Below are 19819 nucleotides of genomic sequence, written 5' to 3'. Positions count from 1 at the left end.
ATGCCTCTGCGTCCGGCAGCCGGCAAACATGAGCCACCCAGCCCTCCACGGCAGGACCAGCAGCAGCAGCAACACACATACACACACTCAAACACACTCGCACAGCCTTACACACACACAGCAAACGGCAGCCAGGGGGCCAGCACTGACAGCGGCAGCTCCCGGGAAGAGGACAGCGGTGTTCCCATTCCTGTCGGTGTTACTGCTTTCCGTCCCGGTGCAGAGCGGAGCCACAGTTCAAGAGCACCCATGGAAGAGCCGACAGGCAACACCGTGGTCATCCGCATTGGAATCCCAGACCTACAACAGACGGTAAGAGCTCGTTCTGTAGCCACTGCTAGAGAGAGGATAAAAGATAGGGAAGCTGCCTCTCCCCCTTCCCCTCTGAATGGGTGTTCTCTACTTCTCTTTTGTCTGCTGTTTGGACTCAGCTTCTTTTAAAATTCTTGAGTTTTCTATTTTTTCTCTTACTTTATCCTGTCCTTTTTCCTTTTTTCTCTTTCTTTCTTTTTTTGGTATGCACACTTGGTCGCTGTATTTGCTTGCTGGCTTCTGGGGGTTCCACTCCTCCCCGCCTATTCCACTGATGTCTTACTAATAAATCTACCTCTTCATTAACTGGGCTTCAGCTGACTTTGACAACTGGCCACTTAGGGTGAGAGGGAGGAGGGAATGGAGAGGGAGTGCAAAGGCATCAGCGATAAAGAAGGCTATAAGAGGCGCTGTAAATCCACAGGAAGACACAGAGTAGAGAAACAAGATAGTTATACCTGAACTGTGAAACTTTCCCTCTCTCTGTTGCAGCTTTGTGCCTAGACAGATTAAGAGATCCAATTTGACATTCTTCATAAAATCTTTACGCAGAAATCCCTTAAGATGTAGCCTGTGTCTTGTGTAGTATTGCAGCCACAGGAACAAATGCAGCACCATTAGACTGTGACATTGATCCTTTCCTCCATTTATTTTCAATTTCAACAGTCTCCAGTGTACTTTCTCCACAAAATCACTGTGACCATACTGAAGTGTGTTTCGTCCTCTATTTGTTTGATGCAGAAGGTGCTAAGGAATAGGGCAACTGTCCAGTTCCTGAATAAGTTAATTTCATTCATTTTTCAAGCTCTGCTATTCTAATTCATCTGGAGTCAGCAACAGCTTTCCTGTCATGTTTGAATTCCTTACTTTAAAGTAAGGACATTTCATTTTATTTTCCATAAATCACAAGTTCAAATTATCTTGAACAGAAAGCGATTACCTCAAATTGCATATAAATGCAGAGACAAAAAAACGTTGTACCTTTCATTGGCTGTAGAATGAAATAGTGTCAATTCAACACATAAACTACGCTCTCTTTCTCCCTGTCAGTAGCGTGTGACATAGGATCATACAATTAGAAAGATACTATTTGGCATTTTACATGTAACAAAACAACATTAAGTCTTTTAGTACTAATATGCCCTTGTGTCAACACTTATACTTACCTGTCTCACATTTCAAAGGAGACATCATCGACTAATGGCATAGCAAGCTGCAGATAAAATCTTTACAGCCAGACACGCATACTCGTTCGGACATACTTGTTGGCTTTCTGTGGGTGGTTAGTTGAATTATGCTTTTGATTCTTTCTCCAGACATTGACAGCAAACCAAGAAGTTTTTGTATTTGTTATTGTCATTGTTGTTGGCTTCTTGGTTGGAGAGCAGTTGATAGCAGTTGAAAAGAGAGCAGAGAATTCCCCAAAGGTGCCACAGAATCGCTTTCTGTAAACACAAACTGTTTTCAGTTGAGCATACACACACACACACACACACACACACACATCAATTGACACACATGATGTACTGCACACTTAAACATGCTTTTACATACTTGAAAACACTCGGAACACAAACATGCACACATGCCCTTAAATCCTAGTCATCTCATTGCCAAGGGCCTTCCCTTAATGTGCTTATGTAATGTAAAGATTCTCAACAGATCATTATTTTCACTTTCAAGGAGTCATATTTACTCCAATATTCTGGCGAGCACATGCGGCGTGACATAGTGATAGACAGACAGGAAAACAGAGAGAGCCTGGAAGTCTTACAGGCAAACATAGAGGCAGATGACAGATGGCCAGACTCTGACAGTTTGAATCTTTTATGGAGCAGTCAAAAGTGACTTGTGTGTACTCTGAGTGAGCAGAAGATTACACTAGAATAGTCAGCCTGAAGTTGGATTACACACCTCCTGCTGTGTTTCAAGCCTGGATCAGCAGAAAGAGCACCATGCAAAGATGACACCAGGCAACACTTTTCCTCTTCAGCAGGAGAGAAGTGAAGAGCGCAGCTTCATGTGGTAGAGTGAGTTCTCAAGTCCAAAATGACTTAATCCTCACACTTATTATTTTGGTACATGGTCTGGTTGTCTTGATTTGCCCATATATAATAATTATTATAAAGACATCTTTGATGTAAAACTGTAAGTTATCAGTTTAAAGAAGATCTTTAAAGATTAAATCCAGTGTGTGTTAAATGTAGTCATCTTATAGTCTGGTGAGGGGGGGAAGTGGAATAAATTGTGTTTGTGGTACGCGTTGAAAACAGTTGGATTTGACACTAAGAAAGTTTTGACTTTTGGTTTGTATTTCTATCAATTCCACTTTGTGAAGAAGATTTCCAGTGAGTAGGCATACCTTAAATAAATGATGCTGAAATGGAATGGACTTTGTTGATTTAGCTTATGATTTAGACTAGGCCAAGCCCATTATTGCATAAAAGAATTGCTCAGTCCTTGCCGCAACATAAGTACTGTGTCTTGGTAGTATGGCACAGTCAAGCTGCATTAGCAGTCGATATCGACATTTGTTCAGTCAGACTTTTGGGTAGATTATTTGCAAAAATTGTTTTTACATAGGTATCACTTTTTTTCTGTCATCATATCCAACTCCACCTATACTCAATTTCTATGATTGTTTGAAAACAAAGAGACAGCTTCCCAATACTGCTAATGGGTGTCATTCATCTTCAACAAGAGAGTGAGACACAATACACATAAATAGTCTGCCTCTCTTGTTGTTTCTTTTAGTGCATTCCCTCTTTTTATTCATTCACAGAAGGTAATTTGCTGTCAGAAGTATCAGTGTGATGATGATTATTCTACAAAATAAAAAAATTAAAATACCCCCCTTTTCCCATCCAGACAATGTACCCTCATCATATCTGGGTACCAAATACCTATTCGTTTGAGTCTTCCGTGCAGTATGTTTACTGCTTGGGGAACAATTTAGTTGATGGTTGTGCCAGTCCAGGACCTCAGCTCCATCATTCTAAGCCTGTTTGGTGTCTCACTTGGATGATTTAGAGGGCCCACCTTACCAAGTGGATTATCTTTTTGTCCATTTCTTGCATACTTGGTTGGGCACATGGCCGTACCTATCATTGAGGTCACTGAGGTCTGAACCTTGGTATTTCCTGATTAAAAATAACTTGATTTTGGTGCAGCAAAGATATTGTACAACGCCAAGATTACAAATTTGCTCATCTGGTTGCCGTCATTACTTGTGTGTGTGTGTGTGGGTGGTGACCTGGTGAAGTGGATAATAATAATAATAATAATCCATTTAATTTATATAGTGCTTTTCAAGATACTCAAAGACACTTTACATTATACACCGTAGACACAGCTACAGGGGAGCAATGCAGGGTTAAGTGTCTTGCTCAAGGACACATCGACTAGGGCGGGGATTAAACTGCAACCTCTTGATTGAAAGACGGGCATGCTAACCACTGACCCATAGTCGCCCCACAATCTTGATTGTGATGATCTTGTTGTTACTACAAAATATTTATTTATTTGATTACAACAACTTGAGGAAACTGTACAGACATTCAGATAGTTAACTAGATAGTTTAACCAGTTGGCTGCTAGTAGTTCAATGCCATTCCTCCCCAGACAGACATTATCTCACCAATAGCTTCTATGTGGTTGTGCTATGTTAAACAGTGGCCAGTGATGCCCGATAGTTGGTTTCACTTTTAGCCCTATGTGTTAATTTTCTTCAATAAGACAAACAGAAATTAAACAACTGTCCATCAAGCTTTGGGAAGGGAAACGACACAGGACCAGATAAGGAGATTGAGAGAGAAAGAGGGAAGGAGATGAGGGTGAGAGACGAAGAGCAGGTACGACAGACTGCCCAGGATAGGGTTAGCATTATGTCTCTGTGCTGTTCAACCCACCTGATCCAACTCAACAATGAAGCAAACTCAAACCCAAAGATGAACAGAAGAAGGTGTTTACAATTTTGGTAAATCATTTTTATATATGTTGATAGCAGTCACAGAAAAAGGGATAGGCACTGAAGACAAAGGTGGAGAGAGCAGTAGTGTACATTCACCTTTATTAATCATTATCAGCATTCATTTTCAATTGTTTTCTGATCATTTTAGCCTCTTCTTTCTTTTCAGTATGAATTATCCATTGCAACATCTAACCTTAATTCTCATGTATTACTTCATGACAGACCATGGTTTGGTCCGTCACCTCTTTTGACTGCCCATGTTCCCGTGTGGGGGATTTGCTTTCCAAGGTACCTCCTCTAACCTGACTTTAAGCACTCTCCGTATCTACTGCTGGTTGGAGATATTCTCCAAGCTTTTTATTTTCAGGAGCAATTTTACTGATGTACTCATAGATGCTTTATGTTTCATTCAGAACACTGGCCTTGACGCTGACTAAGCCCTTCTCTCTAGCGGGCATACAGTCTCAAGATGCTGGGATTTGGATAAGATGATCTGTGTACTTTGACGAATTTCTTGTATGAGGAGAGTAATGAGAACATTTTTTATGTTATCGATGTATAGATTATCTTTTATTATCAACTACCCAACTAGTTTTACAGAGAGTGAAAGTGTGACTGCAAGCAACACAACTGAAATTAAAATGTAACTTAATTTGGTTTATTTAATTGCAAAGGAAAAAAACTAACTTTACAAAAGCAGCAGAGTTGCAACAGGGATGACGAGCCAACTGCCTTAGATTAGTTTAAATATCTGAGGACAGGTAGTGCTTCTGTAATGGCCTTTCCACTGCACTGACAGTTGAGTACTGGGATCGTAAGTGGAATCTCAGCTTCTTATAGCCGCCCTGTATTCCAGTACCTGTTATGTAGTCTCCTGGTAGTTTGATTTTTTTATTCTCAATGATCATTTCCTTCTCTGACTACCATCTACCCACACTGTTGGTCTAAATTATATTCTTGTATCTCATTTTGTGTCTCATTTTTGTGGTTCCATTTAAGGTAAAAGTGTTTTTTTTTTTCTTCCAAGGAATAATTTAGTAGCAAAAACAAAAAAATGCAGATATGCATTGTATAACCACTCAAACAGCATGCTACACAAGTAGTTGCTGCATGCAGTGAATTAATAAATAGTGGAAAGGACATTGTATCAGCATCGTTCATTAAAAAGCCAGCTGCTGCAGAACAAAAGCATCCTGCTACTCATTATGAAGGTACTGTACAGAGGATGGTCGTCGCGTGACAGAACACTCCGCAGCTTCCTTCTGGTTCTCTGCTCTGTGCTGATTTTCCAGAGAATCTGGAGTCAGGCCAATAATGGATCCGGCCTTCTTGATCAACTTATTGATCCTGTCCCTATCCATAGCTGTAATGCTGTCACCCCAACAGACGACTGCATAGAAAAGAACAGCATATGAAATTACTCTTTTGTCTAAGGCCGTGGTAGCACTCCATTTAATGCAACTTTTGTGATCGGATGCGCCAGATGGGAACTGTCTGGATATGTGTCTCCACACTTGACACTTCAATGCAACATGTCTGATCGGATATTGATTGGATACATTTGTGGTTAAAGGAGCATCTGGAAAACAGAAGATAAAAACTTTCTTTTTAAAACTCTGCTTATTCTGTTATTTTCCCAAAAATTCTTCATAATAGTAGTCTCCTTTTATGTTCCTCCTCTCTGCTCTTTGCTCTAGAGGAACTACTGTGTGTGGGGAAAATGATGCAGGGCTTAAATTGTCCCAGATTGTGCCACATGCTGTCCACTTCTCACTGAGATCTGAACTAAATGTCAGCAAGGCCACCTCAGCATCCCAAAGCGAGAAAGATCCGATGTCAAACCATACAGACTTGAAAATTAATGGGTTTGGTCTCATTGATGTCAGGACTCAGCCAGCCGGACTCCCTCCTCAGCCCATTCACACAGTGACACCCGGTACCTCAGAGCGCGCTGCCAGGGAGCTACGGGCTTGGAGGCGGGGACAAGCCAGGGGCGCTCCAACTCACACCTGAAGCCACTCAGCTCGTCCCACGGCTGCAGCTCGTCAGCTCGTTGTATTCGGGGGGGATAAAGATCAAGACTGTCTGTGCTGACGTTGCGAGTTCGTGCCATGATGTCCGTGGACTTTCCTCCTCGTGTCGTCACTGAACTTTCCCTCGTATCTTTGCTGACTTTTTTTGTGTGGAGTATTTTCTTGGATTTTTTGGGGTTTGATGTTCGATCACCCGTGGACTAAGGGGACACTTTGAGTTTTTTGTGTTTCTTTTCTAAGCGACTTGTTGTGCTCAATAAACTACGCCGTGTGTTCGGCTAGAACTAAACCTTGCTGTTGTCGTGCGCTTGGGGTCAGAGACAAACCATAACAGTACGAACTCGCCATGACGACCCCAGCCGACACAGAGAGTGGATTGTCCAGCTCTGTTCAGGTTGCCCTTAGTAGGCAGCTGCAGCTGACCAACACCCACTCTCACCAGCTGGAGGCGGCCTCCATTGCCGTGCAGAACCTCCAAGCCCAGGTCCAGCCGCTCCACGCTTCTGTGGAGATCCTGACTCGTCAGCAGGCGGCATCGGCAGACCAACAAGCCGAGATCCTGCTACAGCTGCGGGCGTTGACGATGGCCCTCACCACCCAGCCGCTGAACCAGCCTGTGAACCCGCCCCCTGTGTATCCCTCTCCGGTTAACCCTGCGGTTTCCAACCCAGTACCACGGGAGCCTAGCCTCTCCAGCCCACGACCGTTCGAGGGCGATTTTGAGACTTGTGCCACCTTCATCATGCAGTGTGAGTTGGTTTTCGCTCACCAGCCTAGCAGGTTCACCTCTGACGCCACTCGAGTCGCGTATGTGATTAACCTGCTCGCCGGCCGGGCAGCCCAGTGGGCTACCGCTTCCTGGGCCATGGGTGCCAGCTTCTGTCGCTCCTATAGGGAGTTTGTGGCAGAGCTACGTAAGGTGTTCCATCATCCAGCCAGTGGTCAGGACCCCGGTGCCCGGTTGAGCAGTATCCAACAGGGTGGTGGCAGAGTGGCGGACTACTCGGTGGAGTTCAGGTTGGCCGCTGCGGAGAGCGGGTGGAACGATCCTGCGCTTCGGGTCACCTTCCGGAGGGGGCTCAGCGAGGCGGTGAGAGACCAGCTAGCCACACGGGAGGAGTCCTCTTCCCTCGATGACCTCATCAACCTCGCCATTCGCATCGATGGACGTCTCTGTGAGAGGAGGCGGGAGCGAGTCCTCCGGGGATCACTTCCCACCCCCCACAGACCCAGCACACAGGAGATGACCCTCGCCGTAGCTCAACCTACTCCCCCTACTCCCGTCCTGCCCTCATCACAGACGACGACTGGCGAGGAACCCATGCAGCTGGGACGCATGCGCCTTAGCCCAACCGAACGGGAGGCCCGATTCAGAGCAGGCCTGTGTCTCTACTGTGGCCAGAAGGGACATCGCATCTGCGGCTGCCCCACCCGGCCAAAAGATTAGGCTCACCAGGACCTCGAGCGGGTGGAACGATCCTGCGCTTCGGGTCACCTTCCGGAGGGGGCTCAGCGAGGCGGTGAGAGACCAGCTAGCCACACGGGAGGAGTCCTCTTCCCTCGATGACCTCATCAACCTCGCCATTCGCATCGATGGACGCCTCTGTGAGAGGAGGCGGGAGCGAGTCCTCCGGGGATCACTTCCCACCCCCCACAGACCCAGCACACAGGAGATGGCCCTCGCCGTAGCTCAACCTACTCCCCCTACTCCCGTCCTGCCCTCATCACAGACGACGACTGGTGAGGAACCCATGCAGCTGGGACGCATGCGCCTTAGCCCAACCGAACGGGAGGCCCGATTCAGAGCAGGCCTGTGTCTCTACTGTGGCCAGAAGGGACATCGCATCAGCGGCTGCCCCACCCGGCCAAAAGATTAGGCTCACCAGGACCTCGGGAGATCCTAGTGAGTCACCTTTCCTGTTCCCGTAGTCCTGCACCACCGAGCCGGCGGATTAGCGTCACCCTGGCCTGGGCGGATCAGCGGATTACAGTGGGGGCCCTCCTCGATTCTGGGCCTGATCCAGTCCCCACTGGCCCCTGTGATCCTAGGGCACCCCTGGTTTGTACAGCATGAGCCACACATTGCCTGGTCCTCTGGGATGATACTGGAATGGAGTTCCTCCTGTCACGCCCAGTGTCTACAGGCATCCCCCAGCCCGTTACCCCGACCAATCCCCAGTGCCCCTCCCCCGGACGTTTCCTCTATTCCTCCGGAGTACCACGATCTGGGAGAGGTTTTCAGCAAGACCCGGGCTCAGTCGCTCCCTCCACATAGGCCGTACGACTGTGCAATTGACCTCCGCCCTGGGGCTTCCCTTCCCAGCAGTCGGCTGTACAGCCTGTCTATTCCGGAGAAGGCTTCGATGGACGAGTACATATCGGAGTCAGTGGCAGCAGGGCTCATTCGGCCGTCGTCCTCCCCGGTGGCAGCGGGCTTCTTCTTCGTGAAGAAGAAGGATGGGGGCCTCCGACCCTGTATTGACTATCGCCAACTGAACAACATAACGGTCAAGAACAAGTACCCCCTCCCCCTCATGAGTTCCACCCTTGAGCCCCTCACCCAGGCTACCATCTTCACCAAGCTGGATCTCCGGAGTGCCTACCACCTGGTTCGAATCAGGAAGGGGGACGAGTGGAAGACCGCCTTCAAGACACCCCGAGGTCACTACGAGTACCGGGTAATGCCGTTCGGCCTTACCAACGCCCCGGCGGTATTCCAGGCGCTCATGAACGACGTGCTCCGCGACGTGCTGGACGAGTTTCTGGTCGTTTACCTCGACGACATCCTGGTCTTCTCCAGGACCCTCGAGGATCATGTCCAGCACGTCCGCCGGGTGCTCAAGCGTCTCCTCCTTAACCGGCTCTTCGTCAAGGCTGAGAAGTGCCGATTCCACTCAACCTCTGTCGACTACTTGGGTTTCGTTGTGGAGAAGGGTCAGACTCAGGCCGACCCCCGCAAGATCCAGGCTGTGGTGGACTGGCCGAACCCCACGTCGCGAAAGGAGTTGCAGAGCTTCCTCGGGTTTGCCAACTTCTACAGGAGGTTCATCCGGAACTACAGTGTCGTGGCGGAACCTCTCACCAGGCTGACCTCTCCCTCCCAGCCGTTCATCTGGTCCCCAGCTACCGATGCCGCATTTCTGGCTCAAGAGGAGGTTCACCAGCGCCCCAGTTCTACTCCATCCCGACCCTAAGAGGCAGTTCATTGTGGAGGTGGATGCCTCAGACACCGGCTTGGGGGCGGTTCTTTCCCAACGAGCCGTGGCGGATCAGAAGGTTCATCCCTGTGCGTTCTTTTCTCGCCAGTTCCTTCCTGCTGAGGAGAACTACGACATCGGGAACCGGGAGTTGCTGGCAGTGGTAGCTGCTCTGGGGGAGTGGCGCCATTGGCTGGAGGGGGCTGAGCAGCCGTTCACCATCTGGACGGATCATAAGAACTTGACTTTCATCCGGGCGACCAAGCGTCTCAATGGTCGACAGGCTCGGTGGGCCGGCTTCCTCAGTCGGTTCGATTTTTCACTGACCTATCGTCCCGGTTCCCGCAACATTAAGGCGGATGCCCTGTCCCGACTACACCAAGGGAGGAGCCTGACTGCTGAGGAGTCAGTTCCCATCATCCCCAAGGGCAAGGTGGTTGGCATGGTGGCCTGCGGCATCGAGACAGTCGTGAGACAGGCGTTACGCTCCCATCCTGCTCCGAGTGGCGTGCCCCCACGCCGTCTGTTCGTTCCGGAGTCGATCAGGTCCCGAGTGCTTCAGTGGGGACATGCTAGCCAGTTTGCCTGCCATCCTGGCGTCCACCGCACCTTCACCTTTCTGGCTCGCCGTTTCTGGTGGCCTACTATGAGGAACGAGGTAAAGGACTTTGTACTGGCCTGCCCTGTTTGTGCCCGCAGCAAGGCCTCTCACCGGGCTCCCGCAGTGCTACTGCAGCCCCTTCCAGTTCCTAGCCGTCCCTGGTCCCACGTGGCATTGGACTTTGTGTCTGGACTTCCGCCCTCCCAGGGGAAGACGGTGATACTAACGGTAGTGGACCGTTTCAGTAAAGGGGTGCACCTGGTGGCCCTCCCTAAACTCCCTTCGGCGTTGGAGACGGCGGATCTCCTGACGAGCCACGTGTTCCGGCTTCATGGTCTCCCCCAGGACGTCGTCTCGGACAGAGGAACCCAGTTCATCTCCCAGATATGGCGAGCATTTTACAAGGGGTTGGGCGCCTCTGTCAGTCGTTCCTCTGGTTATCACCCACAGACAAACGGACAGACTGAGAGGATGAACCAGAGCGTGGAGTCTGCGCTCCGTTGTGTGGCAGCCAGGAGACCATCCTCCTGGAGTCGGTTCCTCCCCTGGGTCGAGTACGCCATCAACTCCCTGGTCAGCTCCGCCACCGGCCTCTCCCCCTTCGAGGCGTCTCTGGGTTACCAGCCGCCGCTCGTTCCTGCTAAGCAGTCGGAAGTGGCAGTTCCCTCCGTGCAGACCCATCTGAACAGGTGTCGTCGTATCTGGGAGGTCACCAGAGCCATGGATAATACATGGACTGGCAGACCGGGGTGGTGGTTCCCATTTTCAAGAAGAGGGACCGGAGAGTGTGCTCGAACTATCGGGGTATCGCACTACTCAGCGTCCCGGGGAAGGCTTATGCCAGGGTGCTGAAAAGGAGGCTCTGACCACTTGTCTAACCTCAGATTAAAGACGAGCAGTGTGGATTCTGTCCCGGTCGTGGAACAGTGGACGTTTTGCTTCACGTCATTCGTGGCAGAAATGTGGTTTATTCGCATTCATTCGTGTCTGTGCATTGACTTTGCATGGAATCTACTCGCGCAAACAATTCGCAACACTTTTTTTTTTGGCAGCATAAGGAGCTCAGACATCAGGAGGGACCTTAGAGTTGAGGCGCTACTCCTTCGTGTTGAAAGGAGTCAGCTGAGGTAGTTCGGCATCGAATCAGGATTCCTCCTGGGCGCCTCACCTGGGCACGCCCAACTTCTTGATCTTTGCCCCTGAGTTTTCCAAGGCGGACACTAGTTTTATCTTGCCTTCATGATCTTGTTGCTGACAAACAAATCCTTTGTGTGGGGCACGGTTAATTGATACTAAAAAATAATACAATTTTGCATATTTTTAGTATCGATATACTTCATTAAAATAACGCGCGATCAGAGCGCACGCACTGTTCCGCTCCCTGTTATGCTGCCTGCACGCAAGGGGGCGGGGCTGCCCAGCCCTCACTCACAGTGAGTGATTGCTGGGGAGACATGGCGTCAAGTGCCGGAGCTTTTGCTGTCCGTCCTCAGCTTTTTGGAGAAAAAAAATGTAGTACTTTGTCTACATTGCAGACAGTGAAGGAAAGCCCAATGACATACAGAGACCTGTCTGCAAAACTTGTTTCAAAGCCACACAGACCACCGGGTTTTCACTTCAAACACACATCTGTAAAATGATGTAACTCTAAAATTGCTCATACTTATGGAAGTAACTATGTTGTCATCTGGTCAGATACGGACAAAAGGCCTACATAGCCATGTATAATCAATGCTATGATGGCATCATGTAGTTTTCATTAATATCTTGCTGTAGGCTAATACTAATATTAATGATATTTGTTAAGTGTTCAAAAAGCTGGGCAGGAAGAAGCTGGTAAAAAAGGGAACCATACAGATATTTTATTTATTACTATTATAGATAAATATACCAGTATCGTATTTGTGGTATCATATCATATTTATGGTATTGTATCGAATTCTGTTATCGTGGTATTGGGTATCATGATATTTATGGCAGGTATCGTATCGAAGTTATAATTTTGGTATTGTGACAACGCTAGTGTGGGTATAGTGGTTGTGGGGATTATTTTGTCAGTACTCTTTGTTTTCTAGTTGTGATAACAGCTTTATTTTTTCCCATTTTAGAAAAGTTAGACAATGTTGAGTTTGGGAAGAGTTAATGCTCTATCTACAGTATATCAATTTAATTATATCCCTTTCTTTTTGTCTATCTCTCTGCTTCCTCTGTCTTTATGCCTCCCTTTCCACTGTCTTGTATCCATACAAACCACTGTTGAGTCTCACGCTCAACAGTGGTTTGACAGTTTCTTGAAAAATATTCACACACAGATTGACATATGCAATGTTGCATCAGTGATTGGTAGGCATCTCTCTGAAATGCCTCCCATGCGCCCATGTTGCTATTTTTAGATTTATTAACAGTGGCAGCAGGGGCACAAAACGTGCTAGTATATTCCTACCTCTATTTGCTCACAACACCCATGAAGGCCCAAAAGAGCTAGAGAGAGATTTGACCCGGTGTGACACTGTTCCCCTTATGTCATATCTTACTGGCCATTCATTCCTTTTCCATCTGTCCACCAGGTCTTGCACAAAGAGAAATAATTCAGAGAAAGAAAAAGGGTGGAAACAAGAGTAGTGTAATGTTTTCGCATATTGGATATTGGCAAGGGGAGCAAAGCAGGAGTGGGTTTTTAAATCGGCTATGCCTAACCACCACTGTTCTTACAGAGAACACAAATGTTCCAGCGCTGGTATGACCCAATAAAGCTTACACTCTGAATTGACTCTTCGCTAGGCCTTCCCCCCGACGCTACTCTGTCAAGCTGTCAGAGGTACCATCGAGCCCACACTGTCACTAACTTAACAGCCTACATATTTACAGTGTAAAAGTGGACCATCACATCACCTGATCAAGACAGAAAACAATGAATTTAAGGAACGACACTGTTCCTGTAAAGCTGGGTTGGTCTCTATTTATCATGTTACAGTAATTTCAAGGCAAAAAGAGCATGTATTCAGTATACCTTCAAAATGTAGCATAGCATAGAAGTAGTAATGCTACTTAAAGATGTGCCAACCTACCCCTATATGCTCGTTCCAACCTCTCCTGGTAACGAGTATCATTATTCAATATATTAATGAATTCAACATTTAACCATGACTAGTTCAAAAACAGCATAAATATGTAGAAAATCTGAAACGATTGAATGGGTTTTTGGAGCAGCGCCAATTAGTTGTTGGACTCATTCAATCGTTCCAGATTTTCTCAATTTTAACAACATCAATAGACACCGCTTTCACTGTATATACTTTATATACACTGCATACACTTTTCATTTTTCATTTTCTTTATTATTTACTTTTTCTTGAATTTAACATGTCCTGCTCTGCTATTTTATTGTAATGTGTATATATTGTTAATTTTATATTAATATATTATGTTTACTCTTTAACCTTGCTTGCTGCTGCTACAACCAAATGTCCCCCTGGGGATGAATACGGTGTCTGTCTTCAAGGGCAGGACTTACTAAAGGATCAATTCCTAACATGTGTATGCTAGACAAGCTTGTTCTTCATTTAGTGCAGATACTAATGGTCTTGCATTGGAGAAAAAAAGGGGATAGGGCTGTAACAATAAGATAATAAAGTGCTTTTGGATACTAATAAAGCTAAATATATATATATATATATATATATATATATATATATATATATATATATATATATATATAGTATTGTTCACCAGGGGATAGCCACTTTAAAATCTGTGATTGGTTTATTGATCTGCTTTCCTTTTAAGTTATCTCTATTATATGCACTCACCTTGTTCACTCCTCAGTTGTTTTTCTGTCTTTGTTTTCCTCCATCTCTTTTCTCAGAGTCTAGTCTTAGAGAAACCTGGGAATAGATGGAGAATTTATATTAGCCCAATCATCCTGAGCTTTTGTTACAATGTTACAATGTCTGGGCTGGATATTCATTGTGTTTGTGTAGGAGGAACAGCCTTCACTATTGTAATATTATCTCTATAACCAGAAATGAGAGACTCTAGATTTTAATATGTGATTTCTTTTTCTAAGCATATAATAGGTAGTGTGGCCTCCACCAAGAGATGAACGTGTCTAATTCAGTAATATTTTAAGACTTAATCTGTGTTAGTAACATTTTGAATTGAGATTGTATGTACAATGGTAAGAACTCTTAAAGGCCCTTGAACGCAATCCTTGCAGTCAATACATTAATACGATGATCTCTACCTTGCTACCAATGGGAAAAAAAGACCTTTCTGCAATTTACACACTAAAAGCGTCTACATTTCCTTTAACAGGAGGGGAGATCGGTCTTTACTTTTGTAATCATAGTGAAATGAGTCTGTCTTACCAGCAGCTCAGAGGTAAGCTCTAAAGGTCCTTTTCCCTGTCCTTTGCAGTGATAATTATAAAATAATTACAACTTAATTGCTTTTGGTATAAGATAGAACCAGACAGCAACCTTTGCAAAGAATCTTATAGAATCTAAAGCAACATTATAACACTGTAACTTAACGCTCTGGTATTTTACTTTGACAAGTTACAATCTTGGAAAGTTAACATTCTAGAACTGTCACTTAACATTCTAGAACTGTCACTAAACATTCTATAACTGTCACTTAACATTCTAAAATTGTCAATTAAGTCATCATCAAGTTCAGACTTAAACAACTACAACTACTACTATTATTGTTAATATTTTCAATATTATTGGCTATATATTGGCTATATAATATATATTGGCTGCACGGTGGTGTAGTGGCTAGCACTGTCGCCTCACAGCAAGAGGGCCGCGGGTTCGATTCCCGGTCGGAGCGGTCCTTCTGTGTGGAGTTTGCATGTTCTCCCCGTGGCAGTGTGGGTTCTCTCCGGGCTCTCCGGCTTCCTCCCACAGTCCAAAGACATGCTGCAGGTTAATTGATCTCTAAATTGCCCATAGGTGTGAATGTGAGAGTGAATGGTTGTATGTCCCTACATGTGCCCTCGATGGACTGGCGGCCTGTCCAGGGTGTCCCCTGCCTTCGCCCTATGTCAGCTGGGATAGGCTCCAGCGCCCCCGCGACCCTAATGAGGATAAGTGGTATTGAAAATGGATGGATGGATTTTCAATATTTGATATAGAATTATTGATATAAATGCACCTTATAATTGTTGTTATTATTATTATTAATTAATGGTACAATTATATTCAGTAGTACATATTGATGAAACGGATGTATTATTAAGTAATATATGCTCTCTTTCTACACTAGCAATAGCACAGTTTTTATATGATACAAAAAAACTATCCTTTTGATGTATAATTAATAGTACATTTAAAATGTGCCAAACCCAGCCCTGGTAGTCATAAATGTCAGGGAGAAAATAAAAAATGTGAAATCACCACAACACAATGCATTAATTATACTGTCTATTGTATATTTGAGGTGTTGCGACATACTAGTATGATAACCGTGATATTTGAGACCCGCATGATGATATTGTGTTAATAATCCAATGGCTCTTATGCTGCTTTTCTTTCGCGCGAGTAGATCCCATGCAAAGTCAATGCACTGATGGAATGGTTGCGAATTCCGCACATTTCTGCCAGGCAGCGCGAATGCCGCGAAATAGAGCGAAGCGAAACATTTGCCTCATTTGCCAAAGTTTCAATATTTCTTTGGCTATTTCAACTTTGGCGGAAAATTTGGCCGACACTGAGTTGCGAAAGCCAATCAGCATTGAGACGCTCCGCCCGTCATCACTGACGTCGTGCCGTTGGTCAATCAAACTGGCTGTGTAACACCCTGTTACTTCTGTATCTGTCTCCACAGTGTCTGTTAATTACTCATTCCCTTCACCTGCCCTCAGCCACTCCTCTGCCTCCTTAATTACTTATGCCCTACACCTGTGGTTTTCCCCCTTTTATATATTTATATATATATATATATATATATATATATATATACTCCCATTCTTTTGTCATGTGTTTAGTTATGTTGCTTAGTCGTTGTTAAGCCCTGTTAGTCTTTTGTGTCACTTTGCCTTTCAGTTTTCCATGTTTACCTTTTTCTTAGTAAAAAGAGTTTTTTGTTTCCCCGTACCTGGACTCCTGCCTAATTCCTCTGCACCTGAGCTCTTGCCTCACCACACCCCGTGACACCCCGTGACAGACTGCTGCTACTCTAGTAGTGCTGAAAGCGGAAGTTATCCAGATGTAGTCGGTGAATTTCACTGAGCTGTGAGAGAATATCAGTTTTTTTTTTTTATCCATAATTGTTTTTCAGTCCCATAAAATTAGATCCCTTTACTCTGCCTTGTGTTGCATTTTTTAATTACATTTTATATTATTACCAATTGAATTTAGAATTTAACGTTTGGCCTGGTCACGCACCCTGTTATTTAGTTATTTAAGAGTGCAGAGACTCACAAAGGGTGAAATCTTCCTGTTACTGTCTCACAATACCTTTGTGTATAGTATGTTAAAAAGAAGCATACTGTGACTGGCAGTGAGTGCCAAAACAGGTACAGAAATATAAGTGTTCTAAAAAATGATGCGTCCTAATATACTTATCATAACTCCTAATGCTGGACTTCAGTGTATGATTGCTATTATTTGAACCTGACATTCAGTTTCACCACCTACACAAATAAACTTGAATTATTTTAAAGACGAGAAGAATCATGACCAAAAAAAATAAAATAAAACATGCTTTCAGAACAAGTTTTCTCAAGAGGAGTCAAGTTTCCACATAACTGAACAGGATTAAGTAGATACATAATTACACACACACCGGATATAACTAGTTAAAAGCAGTACATACAGACGCAAAAGAGCCGGATCACCATGAGCATCAAAGATGCTGTTCCACAGCTGAGTATGAGGCATATAAATCAGAAAAACAAACATCAGGAATTCACGATGACTATTTAACGTCTTCCAGTCTGCCTTCAGTCCCCTAAAGCCCTTTTCCAACATTCTAATGCAAGATCGTTTTGGGGATATACTTTTCTATTTATTTGTATATTAACCCTATACAATGGAAAGTTAGAACAAGTAATGCATTTTCCTTTTAAATATGTATTAATTAAATGAATTATGGCATTGATACACAAATGGGGCCGGGATAAGGAGAAGTGTGTTATAATACTCAACAGTGGTTGAAGAAATGTATGCTTAAAAACCTTTTAACTACAGGCCCCATTGGCCAATTTGAACATTTCAGCAAGTTTCCTTGGCAACCAGTGAGAGTACACTGCTGCTTGGCACATCCTGAGAGTAACTTGCTGATGATATGCAAATTTAAGGAAACAGAAACTAAAGTGAAAAAAGGCTCAGAGGCAGGATAAATGTGTCTTGTGAAACCAAAACATTCCCTCTTTTAAAATCTGTCGACTGTAAGTTTAGAGTGTGTTTACTGACTGCAGACAGCACTCTGCTGCCTGTCTGATGTGGATGTTAAGATGCAGTATATTCCTCTGTGCCGTGATGCTGTGGTCCTACACAAGGGGATGCAGAGAATAAAAGCATACATTTAAAATGCAGTGTGTATAAGAGATAGGGTTGCAAAGGGGCGGAAAGTTTCCGCGGGAATTTTGGCTCGGGAATTTGGGGAATTGAAAAAAAAAAGTGCCTACGTTTTTTTGCAAGAGCATATAACAGGGAACTTAAATGTAGTTGAGAACAATACTATGCACGCCTAGCTCAGCTGGACCCTGAATGCAGCTGGTTGGGAACATTGTCTGCCAGAAACATAAACGTAAACATAAAACGTTCTGTTTTTTTTTAACGTCTTTGTCATCAGTGTTGCGTCAGTTTCAGCCCTTTGCCTGGCAAGTGTGACAGCGCCGAGTTGCGTAGAGGCCAAGAGCGGTATTGCAGACAGATTGAGATTTCAATTATAGCTCGCAACATATTGAAAAAGTTCATTTTTTGGAGCTGTGAACTTAATTCAACATTTTGAATTATGAACTATGAACTGAACTAGTTCATGTAGAAAGTGAACTTTCCCAACACTGTTTGTCATTAGCATATTGATTACTTGGTAAACAGAAGCCATGTTCATTTTAATACCAAGTTTATTTGTATACAGTAGACAGCAGTGAGGAGGACGTTGATGAGGTCCAGGAAGAAAGCATTTAGACCTGAAAGGATTCAGGGAAAAACACTCCAAAACCAATTTGGGTTGGGGGGTGGTGATCATAGGCAATACACCTTTTTTATTCAACGTTCATGTTTTTGTTGTTCGCTGAAAGAATAAAGTTCTACTCACAAAATGTAAAAAAAGTCAAAAATGTCATTTTTAAAAGTTGTATTATAAATGTTTGCATGCATGTCTGCTTATGACAAGGTACATACAGTTAAATTACCCCAAAATTCCCAGTTTATTCCTGTTAATTCCCGTTAATTCCTGTATATTCCCCTTAATTCCCGTTAATTCCCGTGGAAAGTTTCCAACTTTGAATATTCCCGGAATTTTGTAACCCGAATAAGAGAGACTGAGGCAGACTTCAAGTTTGGCATCAACGAAATGGTAGAGAAAGCTGCTGAAGACGATTTGAGCCATACCTGTTTCTAAGTACTGTACACTTGTTGGTGTGTGAGTTGTGCACTGTGCATTATGTGTGCATGAAGGTCTCCCATTCTTCCCAAAGTTTCCATTTAGGGACGCAGCGCTTTCTCAGCAGTGCTGCAGAAGAACTGAACTCGCTTAGTTTCATCTACATGTGGTTCTCTGAGTATAACAGATACTTATTACTGTAGTAATGTTAACACTGTATTCCCATGTAGAAATCGACTAGATTCACTCCCCATAATTTGCAGAGTTGAAGAGAGGATAGTTCAAGAAACGTGTGTGGTCATCTGGTATGAGTAAGGGAGAGTTTGCAGTACAAATGAGAACAAATGCTGAATGTCAAGTGGCGGCCACTGACCGGAGATTACAGCCTGCTAGGTCTTTACAGATTCAGGTACAGGGTCCTCTGCAGATGAACAATAAGGTCTCAACATTTAAAGCTGCTCAATTTGACGCTAAAATTACATATCTGTAATCTCTCCCTCTTTTGCTGGCTCCATGTCACTAATACACTCCCTCAGTTTCTCTTTCTTGTCCCTTCTTTTACAGTAATACCCTAACCCTTCTCTTTCTCTCTCTCGCCCTTCTTTCTATTGCTCTCTCCCTCTCTCTCTCTCTGTGTTTCTAACTCGCTTTCTCAAATGCACCCTCCTACTAAACTGTTAAGACCTGCAACTAGCCTACTGCTTACTTATATGCAACATTTAGAGTTGCAGCCCTTTTAATATTCTGATCCACATGTCAGTCATGTCTTTTGTACCTAAATGTCAATCCTTGACATACACCTTTGTGGGATTACAACAATTGTTGCTGTCTTTGTAGATAATAATTTATACACTTTTTTATCACTGAGACTCATGTTGAGATAGCACTCGGTAGATTATCCACACATCCTAGATTTCCGATCTACTTTCCTTGACAACATACCATTTCAACACAAATTAAACTCAACTATTCATATCAGCATGAAACACGCACCATTGTCCATAATTAGGGATACCTCTGAATTTTCTGTGTGAATAGAGTGTGTAGTGTGTGTTCTCACGGTGTCCCGAAAAGGTGTCTGAATTGTGATGGTCGCTCATTAATCTAAGTTAATTGAATCAATGCTGTTTTCCTCTCCTTGTCCCAGGGG

General features: G+C 44.4%; 1 protein-coding gene across 1 annotated transcript in view; it reads left to right on the top strand.

Annotated features, from left to right (window-relative positions):
• shank3a (SH3 and multiple ankyrin repeat domains 3a) overlaps positions 1-19819 on the top strand; it is a 135329-nt gene continuing 115510 nt past the window's right edge. The window contains exon 1 of the mRNA XM_034535207.1: positions 1-312. Coding sequence (XP_034391098.1) covers positions 1-312 — 312 coding nt within the window. The remainder of the gene's footprint in view (positions 313-19819) is intronic.

This window comes from Cyclopterus lumpus, chromosome 6 (genome assembly GCF_009769545.1).
Source record: "Cyclopterus lumpus isolate fCycLum1 chromosome 6, fCycLum1.pri, whole genome shotgun sequence".
NCBI lineage: Eukaryota > Metazoa > Chordata > Actinopteri > Perciformes > Cyclopteridae > Cyclopterus > Cyclopterus lumpus.
The sequence above is the reverse complement of the archived record's forward strand: the minus strand, read 5'-3'. Positions and strand labels throughout refer to the sequence as shown.